Genomic DNA, 15,337 nt, shown 5'->3' with positions numbered 1-15,337 from the left:
ATTACAAATTAAGGCCAAAAATCTGGGTTAAAGGTCTTTGGTTTAGAGAGATGAATCCATTAGTGGTGTGTGTGCTGCTGCGTCTGCACACACAGGTACAAGACTACCTATTTTTTAGGTAAACTATTCAGTTGTGTATACCTTGCAGTGGCAGTGTCCAGTGGTCTTATTGCAGTCTGTGTCAAAGCCTTTACTTGCTTCACAGTGGCAGGGTCCACATGTCGGGCTGCCCCACCACCCGCGAGGACATTGCTGCTCGATCCTACAAACAGATGCAGTTAGATTTGATCAAATACCTATGTATCTAGGGCAGATCTGACACAGAGAGCGAGCCAGCGTGATAGAGAGAGAGAGAGATGGAGCCGACAGATAAAAGAGAGCCGATGAGATTGCCGCTGTTTTGAAGGATTTGGCTGAGCGTGTGCGTGTGTTTGAGGTAGGGGTTGATTTAGGGTCACATGAGTCACAGTCTGTCGGCAAACTTAAGTCTACTTTCATCCGTTCAAAGGCAGCAAACCTTAAGCACACACGCACACATGTGGCTAAGCAGAACTAATGCATCATTAACATGAACACAAACCTACCCGCCATACACATCCAGCCTTTTGGATAAGCTTGAACGCTGGATTAGTGTGACAAAAAAAAAAAAAAAAAAACTCTCACACAAACACACACACAAATTCGGCCATAAACCCGAATGCATGAATAAAGTCTTTGCCCATATATCACTGATTATCTTACTGGTACATTTGCTTGACAATTTATTAGAGATATTATTTATTAGAGTAACTGGGCTATAGGACAGAGGAGCTACAGTACACAGCAGAAATCCTTTTTCAGTATTTTTCTCATTTCCCATCAAAATCAGCCTTATAATAAAGTTACATTTTCTTGAAAATCAAAACTGTTAAGATAAAAGATTAGTTTTCAAAAAACATATCTTGAAGTAAATTTATTTTTATTAGCCTATTGGCATTTTTTGCAGTATAAACAGCACTAAAATTTCTTAGATTTCTGCTTGAAACAAGGAAAAAATTAATTGAAAAAAAAAAAAAAATTAAAGAAGATTTGTTTTTTTTTTGGACTAAATATATCTTGTTTTGAGTATGATTGGATATTGTTACTGGGAGTATGTTTGGATATTGTTACTGGGAAACAGGACAAAAACAATGTTTAAGAAAATATTAAAAAAAATTTAAGTGCATGTAATGAACATGTAGCGTGTATTTGTGCTCGTGTAATTGCACATGATTGTGGTGTGTATGAAAATGTACCTGTGTTGGCAGTACTGTCCGTAGTGACTGTCCTCACAGTCACAGATATATCCATGAGAGGAGCTGGGCTTCCTGTGACACTTTGCTTGATTCTCACATGGGTTAAGCTGACATGCATCCATACAGCTTTTACCATAGAATCCTGTATTTGATAAAAGTAAACTGTTACAACACAATCCTCATGTATATACATTGATATTAAAAGATTAAGTGTGCAGTTTTTTTCAGTGTTAAAGTACTTTCTCAGCTTAATATGCAGAGACACTGTAGGTAATCCATTCATCTATTTCTTTCACTGTAAAGTATGATAGCTGTGACTGCTATCAGTTGGATCAACCAATGGCGTGAGTTTGGGGTGGGAATATCTGTTTGACCAATTAATGCAGATGGACAGACTTTTCTGGTGTTTGTATACCAGAATGTCTTTAAAAGGTGTCATTATATCATAACAAATTTTCTGTTTGACCTTTTGAGATTAAAAAAATGAAAACATACTTTCAAGAGGTCAGTAGATCATTCATTGGAAGTAAACTGCAAAAAAATTACACGTTGCACAACTTTATGACTGATCACATCAATTCAGCCTTGACAGTATGAGCAACATGCTTCAGAGTGAAGTGTTTTGTGAACATAATGCAGGATGAGGCAGTGCCAAATATATTGGATCCGACAGCAAACCCTCAGCTTATGCTGTTACTCATTTTACGTGGCTTAAAGGCACATCTGCAAAAAAAAACGCCTGCTTAAAAAGTCAAAAATGTAAATAAAACATGACTAACATTATAAGTGAATATCAGGGGAAGAATAATGCAATAAACATTATGAAATCCATCCTAGATAGTTAAGAAAATGATACATATGCCCCAATGAAATCCATAACAACTAAATATATATGATGAAAAAAAAACGTCACATACATAGTTATTGAATTTACAGCATAAAACATACAGGAACTGAATGGAAAGAAAGTATTTCAATCTCGACTCAAAACAACACATAAAACAGCACAGCCTTGATCTCATCTTCATCAGAGTCATATAGAAAAGCCTTCATCTGCACGACAAGTGATCAAAAGACACAATAACCCCCTTTCTCTCTCTCTCTTTAAGCAGAGAGATGTTTGAACTACTCTATAGAAGTGTGTGCAAACCCTATTAAGACAAATGAAGCTCACTAATCAGAAATGGAATGCAGTAATGTAACCATATGCTCTTCTGGTAAAGCTTTCCACTGCTTTGAATGATATGGAAGTCAGTACAGGATTTCAATAAAGCCCTCAGAAAAAGTGACTTTATTCAATATTCATTCAACTAGCACACTGCAGTAGAGACTTATTAAAAATGTAAAATTATGTATGGGAATCTAACAAACAACAGGGCAAGAAGGAGAGAGATATTGCTGTTCTTAAATTTAGGTACTCGTCTCTTATGCACTGTTTGTGTGTGTGCACGTGTGTGTGTGTGTGTGTGTGTGTGGGTTTACTCTACCAGGAGGGGGTCTGAAAAATTAATTCAGAGTTTATGAGGGGAGTCTTTGATTTCTCTTTCTGCACAGCACTATTAATAACACTGGGCTGATGCAACTCTAACGGCATGATAATGAAGTGAACGAGTCTGTATCTTCATTTAGACATGATGGGAGCTCATACAAACACAGGCAGAATTTGTAAATGTATCTTTTACTCTGTGTGGGTGAACTATCAGACTGTTAGCTTAGAAACCAATGACATGCTCAGTGTATTACTAGTACATATATGTAGGCGTCTAACACCGCATTGAAAATCTGGGATTCAAAAACTTGAACTTGGAAATAACATAAAAGTTTTAGGATACTGAAAGATTTAAAACAAAAAAGTACAATTCTGTAAATTTAAGATCAAATTCTAATGCTGGGTATATAAATTGTACTTAAAAAATTTAATTAACAAAACATTTTCATTCTGTAGGTTTTGCATCCAATGATCATAACTCATATCATACCTGGTTCACAAACACAGGTGTGTCGATCCCATTCATCGGCACATTGGCTGTGGGCGGGACAGGGGGAGGAGTTACACGGGTTTCCAACATTACAGCCAGTCTCCACTTTGATGGTTCTGGAAGGGCGGGGCAATGCAGGGGAATCAGGGCGCACCCCCAGCCGCACCCCCTGATTGATCAAAAGCAAAAGTAAAGACCTTTATAATTTTAACAAAAGATTTTTATTTCAAATAAATGCTGTTCTTTTGAACTTTCTATTCATCAAAGAGGCCGGAAAAAAAAACGTATAATGTTTTTCCACAAAAATACTGCTTTCAACATTGATAATAAGATCAGCATATTAGAAAAATTTCTGAGCGATTATGTAAAACTCAAGATTGAAGTAATCACTGCTGAAAATTCATATTTTATATCACAGATATATAATAAAATGTAATAATATTTCACAATGCTAGAGATTTTACTGCATTTTTGATCAAATAGATCACAGGTAGTGTTACACACTTCACCTTTGACATTAGCTAAATAAATAATCAATTAATAAAATTAATTAATAAAATGTCCTTAGTTTCCAATAAAATAACAATAATTATAATAACGACTATAAATGCCAATTTACTTGGTAAATGATTTGCTGACTGCACATCTGAAGGAACTTTTATATTATCTCTGTTCTCTAAGTTCTCATTAATTATTCAACTAATTGTCAGCTTGTTAAAAATGAATGCCCCATTAGCAATTGATAACTACCAATAATTCATACATTAAAGAAAATTGCAGAAGTAGAAGTGCGGTGAGCAAAGTTTAGGTTATATCAAGTTAGTGGCGTAACTTTGTTTTTAAAAGTGGGTGGGACAGGAGTGTGTGTGTCTCCAAAAAACAACATTACGTTGTCCAGAAATCAATTTCAATAGTACATTGAGGTTAATGATATAGAACTCATTTTATCAACTATATTATATTATAATATGTTGTTAGTCTCGAGATTCTTCACATTAGAGAATAAATACATAGATCTGCTATCAGTGATTGTGAGTTCTAACGGTCTGGTGGTAGAACTTTTGTTAAGCGTGCCAGAGGTTCTGGGTTCTCATTCGCCCTCATATAGTTTTCTTTTCTCATTAAGAACAGATATTAGATACATCTGTACCGCAAGATGTTTCAAAAAGTGGTGAGGACAATATCGACCCTGGCAAAAAAGTGGTGGGGACATGTCCCACCAGTCCCACCCACAAATTAAGCCTAAGTATCAGGTTATTACAGAAACAACAGACTGCAAAAATCAGTGAAAGTTACAAAAACAAACCTGAATACAGCCACGGATCCCATTTTGCACCTCTCCTGACCCTAAAACTCCACCCACATGCAGGTGCTTCACCTTTACACCATTAATCTCATTCCCAACAATGACTGTTCCCTGAGACAGAGAGAGATTTGAAGAGAGGCAGAGAAAGAAATGGAAAGAAAGTGAGATTAAATTAGTCCATTTAAGTTATACTGCATGTATTTCAGTGTTTAATCACTAGACCAGTGACCTGTGTCTGATTTGTAGTTTAATCCACAAAGATTAGGATCTGATATTCCAGAATTCCAGATTATGGATTACAACATGGGATTATAACAATGAGTCAGCGACATAATAGAGGTTAGAGGACCACTTATGTGTGGGTGTATGTGTTTGTGTGTGAGTGTGTGTACCTGATACAGTCCAAAGTCCAGTCGTACTGTTGCAATATATCGAGTCTCTCTGCCGCTCCTGACATCACGGAGCTCGAGCTGTAGGTCATGCCAGTGTCCATCACACACCTGAACCTGATCCAGTCTCAATCTGACCGGCCGAGTCGAACCCCGTGCCACCGAAAACACCAATTGACCAGAAACCACCTGGAATCAGACACATACTCAATTTCTCAATTTAATTTATTGATTGCATAGGATATGAGAGTTATATTTGATCAGCTAAGCTTCTGGAGCCTTTGGAGTTTGATGCAGAATTGTCTACTTCAAAGTGCTATGGGAAGTCAAGCTCATTTTATTTAATTAACTCTGCGCTTCTAGTGAAAATGTTTGTTTCCTACCCCAAAACAGATAATGTTTTCCTTTCATCAGGCTCTTAATGAATATTTACATTTCTTGGAATAAGACAAACAAAGCCAGGTTTTTCCTTATTGCCAGAAAGCATCACAATACTACATCTTTACACAGGAGGAAAAGCTTGGTTCATAATTCATGGAGGATTCAATCCTTTGATTTTACTTAGTATTTGCCTTTAATGAATATTTCTTTCATTGTTTTATTTAAATTAAAATGAAATGCTTATAAAAAATAGTAGCTAAACACATTAAAGGTGCCCTGGAATTAAAAATTGAATTTATCTTGGCATAGTTGAATAACAAGAGTTCAGTACATGGAAAAGACATACACTGAGTTTCAAACACCATTGTTTCCTCCTTCTTATATAAATCTCATTTGTTTAAAAGACCTCCGAAGAACAGGCGAATATCAACATAATACCAACTGTCACGTAACAGTCGGGGTGTACGCCCCAATATTTGCATATGCCAGCTCATGTTCCCAACATTATGAAAGGCATTAGACAAGGGCAGCCAGTATTAACATCTGGATCTGTGCACAATTGAATCATCAGACTAGGTAAGCAAGCAAGGACAATAGCGAAAAATGGCAGATGGAGCAATAATAACTGACATGATCCATGATATCATGATATTTTTAGTGATATTTGTAAATTGTCTTTCTAAATGTTTCGTTAGCATGTTGCTAATGTAGGCTACTGTTGGTTAAAGTTACCATCGTTTCTTACTGTATTCACGGAGACAAGAGCCATCACTATTTTCATTTTTAAACACTTGCAGTCTGTATAATTCATAAACAACATCATTCTTTAAAAATCTCTCCAACAGTGTGTAATGTTAGCTTTAGCCACGGAGCACTATCAAACTCGTTCACAATCAAATATAAACATCCAAATAAATACTATACTCACATGACCTGAAGCATGCATGCAGCATACATGACGAACATCTTGTAAAGATCCATTTGAGGGTTATATTAGCTGTGTGAACTTTGTAAATACACTGTATTATAGAGTCGCAAGCTCAATGGGCAGGGAGCATGAGATTTAAAGGGCCAGCAGCCCCTGAATCGGTGCATAGTTAATGATGCCCCAAAATAGGCAGTTAAAAAAATTAATTTAAAAAAATCTAAGGGGTATTTTGAGCTGAAACTTCACAGACACATTCAGGGGAAACCTTAGACTTATATAACATCTTGTAAAAAAACGTTCGATGGCACCTTTAAGAATCTACTGCTACAATTGTAATAAAATAAAGAGGGCTTCCTCCTTCCACCAATTAGATTATTTAATTTGAATCTAAAACATTTCTGTTAAAATACCAGTTACAACAGTTGGGTTATTTCAGTAAAATTTGATATTAAATTTTATTAAAATTTAAATAAAAACAAAATAAAATTTAAATACGTAAATGTAAACTTAAAAATGAATTTAAAATCAATATTAAAACATGTTTGGTGGCCAAACATATCACTTTATTGGCTGCAGGGGGAAAAAATCAGTGCAATTCTGCAAGCATTTCTATAAGTGAGTATACCTGAAAGATCAAGTTGGTGTACTGTCCAGCTTGAGCCTGCAGGAGAACCCCCTCTTTTGATCTGGTGCGGAACACTAACCCCATGTACCAGGGTGTGTTGATGGTGACTTCATTCTTAAGGTCCCACCACAGTGCACTGTTTCCAAGGAAACGATGGGGATGGGACATCACTGTGGAAGAATCATTCCAGCAATACCATCATCAGCAATGACATTAACATTTAGTAATAGTTCCTGTTTGATATTGGCATCCTGGTTTAAGATTAACTTAAAGATCAATAGAGCAATATTTTATTCTTGTTTTTGTACAATTATGTAGGTCTCACCTAAGCTGCAGTCTTTCCCTCCAAATCCAACAGGGCAGTCACAGGAGAAGGTCTCCCAACTCACCCGACAAGTGCCGCCATTCTGGCAAGGGTTTGATTTGCAGAAAGGCAGTTTTGCGCTGCAACCTAATAAAGACAGAGCATTACACCACAAATGCTGCAGCCAATCACAGAAAAAGACAGTTACAGCACAATCACCATGACAGCAGACAATAACAGGCCAAAAATAACCACAAGAGGAAGTATACACTACTGTAAAAAGGTTTGGGGATGGTGAGATTGTTAATGTTTTTGAAAGAAGTATCTTATGCTCACCATGGCTGCATTTATTTGATCAAAAATACAGTTAAAAACATGATGAAATATTATTACAATCTAAAATAACCTTTCTATTTTAAGATTTTTAAGATGTAATTTATTCCTGTGATGGCAAAGCCGAATTTTCAGCATCATTACTCCAGTCTTCAGTGTCATATGATCCTTCAGAAATCATTCTAATATGCTGATTTATCATAATTCTTATTATTATGAATGGTAATAACAGTTGTGCTGATTAATACTTTTGTGGAAACCTTAAGAATTGTTTTTTCAGGTTTCTTCAAATAGAAAGATCAAAAGAACATCATTTATTTTAAAGTTGTTTTTTTTGCTACAATAAAAAAAATCTTTACTGTCATTTTTGATCAATTTAATGCATAACTGCAGAATTAAAGTATTAATTTCTTTCAAATTCAAAGTTCTTATACTATCCCCAAAACAGTAGTGTATGCTGATGTCATTACAGAGATACAGAACATCACTATCATCACATTGTAACGCACACGCACCAGGTAAAGTGCCATTATTAGCAATGAATCCTGCCATGTCCACTGGTCTGTTATCAATGTGCAGATCTTTCATGCAGCCAATAAATTCTCTTGTACCAAACGGGAAATTCTCAGGCAGGTTAGGAACTCCACCCAAAAACAACGGGCCAGTCAGATCCAAAGACCTGTGAGAAAAGAGAATGAGAATGAGAGAGAGAATAAATGTGTTTTCCTGAGCAAAACCAACATGTACATATAAATGTGTATGTGTGAGTTTGTGCATGCTCACTTCTTGCTGCTGGTCTGTCTCCCCTGTGCAGCACAGCTGTAGTTGCCGAGCTGAGCGCCAAACCTCAGAGAAACGGCCGTATCACAGTCATCGACACTCAAGACAGCGACCTTCTCATCGGATGGACCCTGAACCTCACCGCTCACACTTCGCTTTGGCTAGATACACACACAAATGTTTCCTCATAAGTACACGAACACTAAGCACACAACTTCATTCCAAATACACAGAAAATGCTAAAAGTCATAGTAAAAAAAGTCCATAGTAACAGAAGAATAATTAATATTTAAAGGAATAGTCCACCCAAGAATGAAAATTCTGCTTCTTCAGAGCACTTTCTCACCTTGTTGTAGTAATGGATGTGAACAGTGTGCCAGTTGCCATCACTCACTCCACCGGGCAGGTATGGACTCACCTGAGTAGATGACTCACCTGTGGCAAAGTTCACACAGAGATCAGAAGTAGCTGTTACAAACTGACAAAATTCACACCACAACATAAAACAGAATCATTTTAACCCTTTCGTGTTTCATTGTAATCCAAAATTAGGACTATAGATGGGTATATTTTAAAACTCTGAACACACACATTCAGTCTTCTTTACCTGTGGAGTATTTAAGAACCATTTGTCCGTCCAGTATCTCCAAAGCAAGGAAGTCGTGCTTCTCATTAAACCGGCCATTGTAGAAGAGCAAACCATTACTTTCCAATGAGGCAAACCTACAAAACACATTTAATGCTCATCAAAGATCTGGAATGACTCAGTACTGGTCCATTTAGAGTGTAATAATGTAATGCCCACAAATTGTCTTAAAAGTACACTCAGCAGAATGTGATCTCTAAATGAATTTAACTCAATTTCTGGTCAACATGGGAAGTTCATGGCAGGGGGATCAGCAAACAATATCCATTAGAACTTTCAAAGCCAAAAAGTGTGCGCATTTAGAGCAATATTGAAAGGTTATTACAAGTTTACATCACATTTCTGTAGAGAAAGCTATTTCTCATGTAATTTTTTATTACATTATGCACTCTGAACCAGGGTTATTATAGTTAACTAAAACCATAAAAAAAACATTTCCATTACTTGAAAAAAAAAGTTATTTTACTTAAAGTTATTTTATTTCGGCTAGTTGCCAAAGCAACATTTTTCATTTTCATTTTGTTTAAACTGATGAACTACAATAACTAAAAAAGTAATAAAAATTATATAGACATAATTTAAAAAAGTATTAAAAATGACAAAAATTTGAACTAAAACAAAACTGATCCAAAATATTAATAAATAAAATAAAATAATTAATTATTAATAAAAAAAAAAACTTAAATAAATAAGATTATTGAATGATAAGGTAAAACTCTCTGACTGATAAATAAATAAAATGATAAATTATTATTTGAACTTGCAATTTTATTGCTACTAAATTGCCAAATGAAAGCCAAAATAATAATCTCTCTTTTTGGTACATACATTTCTAGCTGACACGCATCTGGATGTCCACTCTGGAAAGCAAAAAGATTCACAAATGCACTAGTTTGGTCCAGACAAAATGCTGACAAAGGGCCTGAGTTGTGAGAGAGATGGACCCTGTTTACGCTCTCCTGAACAAAGACTTTTAGATTTAAAAGAGTTTTTATAGGACATGGCCAGTTGGTAAACTGCACACTGTAGCACAATGGTTATCTTTCAGTGCAGAGAGGCAAGACTTTAACCGAGAGGGAGATAAAAAGAGAAGGATTTAATATTCTGGCGTGTCTAGGGAGATGAGAGAAGGTTGTGCCCTTTCTGGATGTGTTGATATTTGACCATGTTAATGAATAAAATAGCTCTGTTTTAGTCACCCTGGAGATTATAACAAACAACCATTATATTACCTCTGTGCCACAGCAACCAAACCCTGACCAATCACATCAAACACATGACCAGAAAATAACACTCACAAGGGAAAGCAGAAAAAAAGAAAAAAACAGGATGAAAGAAGAGTGCTAAGGAGCTTTTCTCATGAACAGAGCATGAAAGAGAGAGGAGAGAATGAAAGAAACAGATTACAGAAGGGAAAATAAGATTTATGATAAATTAACACTGTATAATATTTCAAAGTGGAGTGTGTAATATTTTACATTTTTACTATTTTAAAATAATTTCTCCTATCTCAGAAAAAAATATACTACCTATCTCAGAAAAAAATATACTACCCCAAAAGAGAAATATTGGTTATTTCTGTCATAGTTTTGGACTTTCATGCCTTTACATTACGTAACAGGTGTGTCCATGTATGTACTCACGAGAGAGAGATGGAGAGGTGGAATCGTTGACGGAGTCCCCTGAACATCATGAATGACTTTGGCGGGAAGGATCTGGTGGTGACAGAGCAGTAGGGCTTCTCATAACCTCCTGCAGGACACTCACACCTGAATCCCCCTCCGGAGAGCTCACGGCACGTGCCACCGTTACGACAAACGCCTGCCACACACCGGCCACCACGCCGGTCAAACTCACAACGCTCGCCTGAGAAGACAGACGACAAATTTAAAACACATGAAATATACACATGCACACATTGATACTTATTCAATTAAATTTGACTGATCTTTAGGTGCTGGTCTTTGAAATTAGATGCTGATCTTTTAAAGAATTTTAAAAAACCTAATAATTTAATAACACTGTTAAATGTAATCTTATTTTTTGTGTTAAAAATGTACTAAAATTATATAATGAGAATATACAACATGAATCCATTTTCCAAACCATGTTTTTGTCTTATCCTGAATCATTATGGTACACTTATAATAAGTGTAATAAATTCGGACTACTTCAGACCGGACTGGTAGGACTCGCCGCAGAGTATCACAGTAACTGCGTGACTTGCCATAGACATACATGGAGAAAAGTAGCTCCGGCTACAATGTTCCTCCGCAAGACGTGTGCAGTTCTGTTTATTAACCGCTAGAGGGCTAAAAATCGCGGACAGCAGCTTTAAGTAAATCTCAAGAAATATCATTTTTTTTGTACATTATAATGTATATTCAAATTATTGATTTTAGTTTTTAGCGTTTTTGTTTTTACAGAAAACACTTTAGAATTTTAGTTTCATTTATGCCATTTATATGTATCAGTTATTGGCCATAGCATACAAATAATTAATGGCTTATTGGTATTGGCCAGAATTTTAATATCAGTAAAAACACCAAAAATAAATCTCAAAAAAGTCATAGCTTGATGTTCCAGTAAAACAACAGACTCATTTTGTCTGGTTAAAACCCGCCCCTCACATTCAGCTCTGATTTTACAGGTGGAACAAAATGACACCAAATGTGACAACAAAATGTAAATAAAACTGGCAAACACTCCAAAATGAAACCCTTTATGAAAAGCTTTATGTAGAATATGAAAAGCTGAACATTAAAGTCACTGTATTTTAATCAGTCTGTAAGAAACATTTGATATAATTAATCAATTGTACCATCACTGTATCAGCAGGGGTCTAGCTTACGCGCACACACACATACACGTGTATAAACTCTGTAAAAACCTGTAGACAGGAAAGCCCCAATGGACCAATAACAGACAAACAGACACACACACTCCTACATAAAGCAGCTTGTTGTTTGGGTTTTGAAACATCAGCAGATCCTGCCCTTAGGCTTTATGATGCTGAGCCAAATGTGAGCCAGATTCTGGCACTGTCATATTCCAGCATTGTGTTGGTGAGCCTTTGGCACTTGTTAAATAAAGCACATTAATGTGCATGCGTGTCCAAACCTCTGGCACAGACACACATGTAGACATCTCAGTCTCCCTTTAGTGGGAGTATGAAAATACTGCCTTTAAAAGCACTTCAAACTTTGACCCACCACAGAAATACACACACATACAAAATGCCTTAGGACACACATATGGACAGACACACACCACATCCAAAACAAAACATTAATGTTTACACTATAGTAAATGCTCAATATGAATAAAAACCAGCCACACACACACACACACACACACACACACATTAAAAAACAAAAAACACTAAAACCCACAAGACTTGCAGATTTAAGTAAGCTCAGTCCAGACTTTATCCTACTGGCTACTTAGAGTTCTCTGCATATTCAACAAGAGGAATTAGCATATTCATCATAGCTTACAAACATATCGCCTGCAAAGGGAAAAGGATTTGAGCACACATTCCTCTTGAAGGTATCTGAATTTTCAAAAGCCAATATAAAATAAGTCACAATGCCCAGAATAAAAATATATAAGAGGGCCACAGGCCTCTGAACACCAACTGAACTGAATTTTTCCCACAAACTAAACTTAAAAATATCATAAATATATTTTATGATAAATATATTTTATAAAAGAGGAAACCGTATATTCAGTATTAAGCATTAAATCAAGTAATATAAGTTGTTGCCATGGCCTATATAAATAAGTAAGTAAATTATATAAATGAATTTTAATAATTTGCTAGTCAACAAATAAAATGTCTGCACTCTTCTCACCACCAAAATACCCTGTAGGAACTGCCTAGCAACACCCTAGAAATATCATAGTTTCTACCTACAGTAGCAACCAAAACACTCTAGCAAGTGCATAGCAACTCCCTAGCAATCATCCAAAATGCCCTAGCAACTGCCTAAAAATGCCATCGCAACCACATAGTCACCCTTACATAGTAATCTATCTATTTATCTATCTGTCTGTATGAGAGACTGCATAGGTTTTACCTTTAAAGGGGACCTATTATGCCCCTTTTACGAAATGTAATATAAGTCTCTGGTGTCCCAGAATGTGTCTGTGAAGTTTCAGCTCAAAATACCCCACAGATCATTTATTTGCCCCTATTTCGGTGTGAGCAAAACACGCCGTTTTTGTGTGTGTTCCTTTAAATGCAAATGAACTGCTGCTCCCGGCCCCCTTTCCAGAAGAGGGCGGAGCTTTAACAGCTCATGCTTCGGTTGCTCAACAACAACAAAGCTGGAGAATCTCATGCAGCCAAAATAAAGATTGTCAGTAACGGTGTTCAGTACAATGTTCAAACCGGAGTCGGACACTGATGGAGAGACTCAGGAAGAAGTATCAACTTTTAGAATGAAACTGGACGTTTCTGAATGGTTAGTGTATAAACTTAAGTAGTTGTTGTGGAGTTGATTCAACTCCCTACCAGCTGTTTGTTGTAGTCCTTAAAAAGCGATTTCTTTAAAAGAAAATATCTCCCTTTCCATTGACTTTGAGCATTGTAACTTTGCAGATGTTGTTACATTGAATGTATAATAAAGAGTTATAATATGCAAGATATATCATAAGAATTTAATTAAATTGCTTTCAGAATGTTTTATTATTATTTAACATGTTCCCCAATTCCCTTTTCACAGTGTTTCTGCACCCCTGACTCTAGTTAAACCATATGGACTGACATGAAAACAAGCAATTCTGAGAAGACATTTCACACTGACTGCTCCTGCTCTCAGAGCACTTACTGACACACAGACCAACAGCAATTTCTTTAAACTCCTCAACCAGAACTGACAGAAACACACAAACAACATGTACATGCTCAGAAATACAAACACATTCTCACAGTTTACAATGAGGTATAAAAGTTAATCTTAAAGTCCAAAAACAAAGAAAAACAGAATTGTCTTTATCATCCACAGCATATACAAATGACAGCACAAAGAGATATTCACCTACATAAACGCATAGAGCATTCAAGTGCAGTTATCTAGACATGGACAAAAGGGAAAAAGAGCTTTTAAGTACACACATGCTCTCACACACACCAGCACACTTAAACAAATCTCCATTGATTCTCAGCTGACTCTAAATCACTTAAAAACCAGCAAGGAAAGGCTCTAAAACCCTCTTTGCAAATATCTCTCCATCTTTAGTCTCTCTATCTTTAGTCTCTAGATACTTTTGTCCTTTTATATTTGTGCCTGGTGCTCTCTCTCTCTCTCTTTTCTCCAGCTGTTCACTTCCTGCCTTACTATTAAGAGCACTTCACCCTCTTTCTTCCTCTCTCTTTCTGCTTCGCTCCACTCCCCTGTACCTATCTAGAATATTTGGTAATGTATTCTCTCCCCTTCGTTCAAATGATGTTTAATTCATCAAAGCTATTCTTCTTCTCTTGGGCTAAACCACCCTCTCTACCCAACCCCCACACACATGGTACGGCCCTCGGGGGATCGTGCATCTGCCCCTGCTTTCATCCTTCCGCTGGATTTCTTTTTCTCTCTTTCACTTTCTCTCATACTGCAGCATTTGTATTACTGAGAGTTGCTCATTTAACTTCAGACTGACTTCACTGCTGAGAGTTTAGGTCTGTTTAACCCCACTGGCCACACACATACACTGAAAAAAAAAACTGGTTAGCAGTTGTGCTGTACCACCACCAGGCCCCAGCGTCTAGTCTCGGCATCAGATGGTGCGCCCACGGACCGCTCACAACCCCTTCACTGGCCATCTGATGCATATTGCATGGAAAACTGGCAATGCTTAATTGGCAGGCTGCTGCACAATTTTCGAGTGCCTCTGTGGAAAAACTAGTAGCTGGATTTGGAAATGTGGGAGATGCACATGGCCAGGGCTGGGTTATAATATTGATTTTCCCATTAAATGTGATATTCATTTGAACAAACTCAATACCGATTCTTAAAATTCCAAGACATGTCTATTTCTTTCTAATATTACCAGTATGTTTCCACCTTATTTTTCACATAAGAGCAGGAAAGGCTATTTGTAAATTACCGGTGCAAACTGGTAATACCATTATTTTAATGAATAGTCTTAATTATAAACACACCGGTTTGTTGCGCTTTTACCATTTACTGCACTTTGATATTTTTCTCATTATTTCCCCCATAGCGGATAATGAATTGGAAGTCTCACACATTCACAGAAAACAGTTTAATTCTGCATTAGAAAAATAAGGTGGATAGAGGACTAGTGATACTTAAAAATAAGATGAAGAAATAAGTTATCAAATTAATAATTAAATCATAAAAATAGAAAAAAACAACCCTTTTTAATGTACAAAT

General features: G+C 36.4%; 1 protein-coding gene across 1 annotated transcript in view; it reads right to left on the bottom strand.

Moving 5' to 3' along the window:
• The window catches only part of celsr3 (cadherin, EGF LAG seven-pass G-type receptor 3), a 52,310-nt gene that overhangs the window by 20,696 nt on the left and 16,277 nt on the right, over nucleotides 1–15,337 (bottom strand). The window contains exons 4-15 of the mRNA XM_067395044.1: nucleotides 10,589–10,811; nucleotides 8,907–9,022; nucleotides 8,646–8,734; nucleotides 8,303–8,460; nucleotides 8,035–8,198; nucleotides 7,208–7,333; nucleotides 6,883–7,052; nucleotides 4,952–5,137; nucleotides 4,560–4,670; nucleotides 3,254–3,422; nucleotides 1,275–1,416; nucleotides 142–262 (exon numbers count right to left, since the gene is read on the bottom strand). Of these exons, the coding sequence (XP_067251145.1) occupies nucleotides 142–262; nucleotides 1,275–1,416; nucleotides 3,254–3,422; nucleotides 4,560–4,670; nucleotides 4,952–5,137; nucleotides 6,883–7,052; nucleotides 7,208–7,333; nucleotides 8,035–8,198; nucleotides 8,303–8,460; nucleotides 8,646–8,734; nucleotides 8,907–9,022; nucleotides 10,589–10,811 (1,775 nt within the window). The remainder of the gene's footprint in view (nucleotides 1–141; nucleotides 263–1,274; nucleotides 1,417–3,253; nucleotides 3,423–4,559; nucleotides 4,671–4,951; nucleotides 5,138–6,882; nucleotides 7,053–7,207; nucleotides 7,334–8,034; nucleotides 8,199–8,302; nucleotides 8,461–8,645; nucleotides 8,735–8,906; nucleotides 9,023–10,588; nucleotides 10,812–15,337) is intronic.

Source organism: Chanodichthys erythropterus, chromosome 9 (assembly GCF_024489055.1).
Source record: "Chanodichthys erythropterus isolate Z2021 chromosome 9, ASM2448905v1, whole genome shotgun sequence".
Lineage (NCBI taxonomy): Eukaryota > Metazoa > Chordata > Actinopteri > Cypriniformes > Xenocyprididae > Chanodichthys > Chanodichthys erythropterus.
Note: the sequence above shows the minus strand (reverse complement) of the source record. Positions and strands in the feature narration are given on the sequence as shown.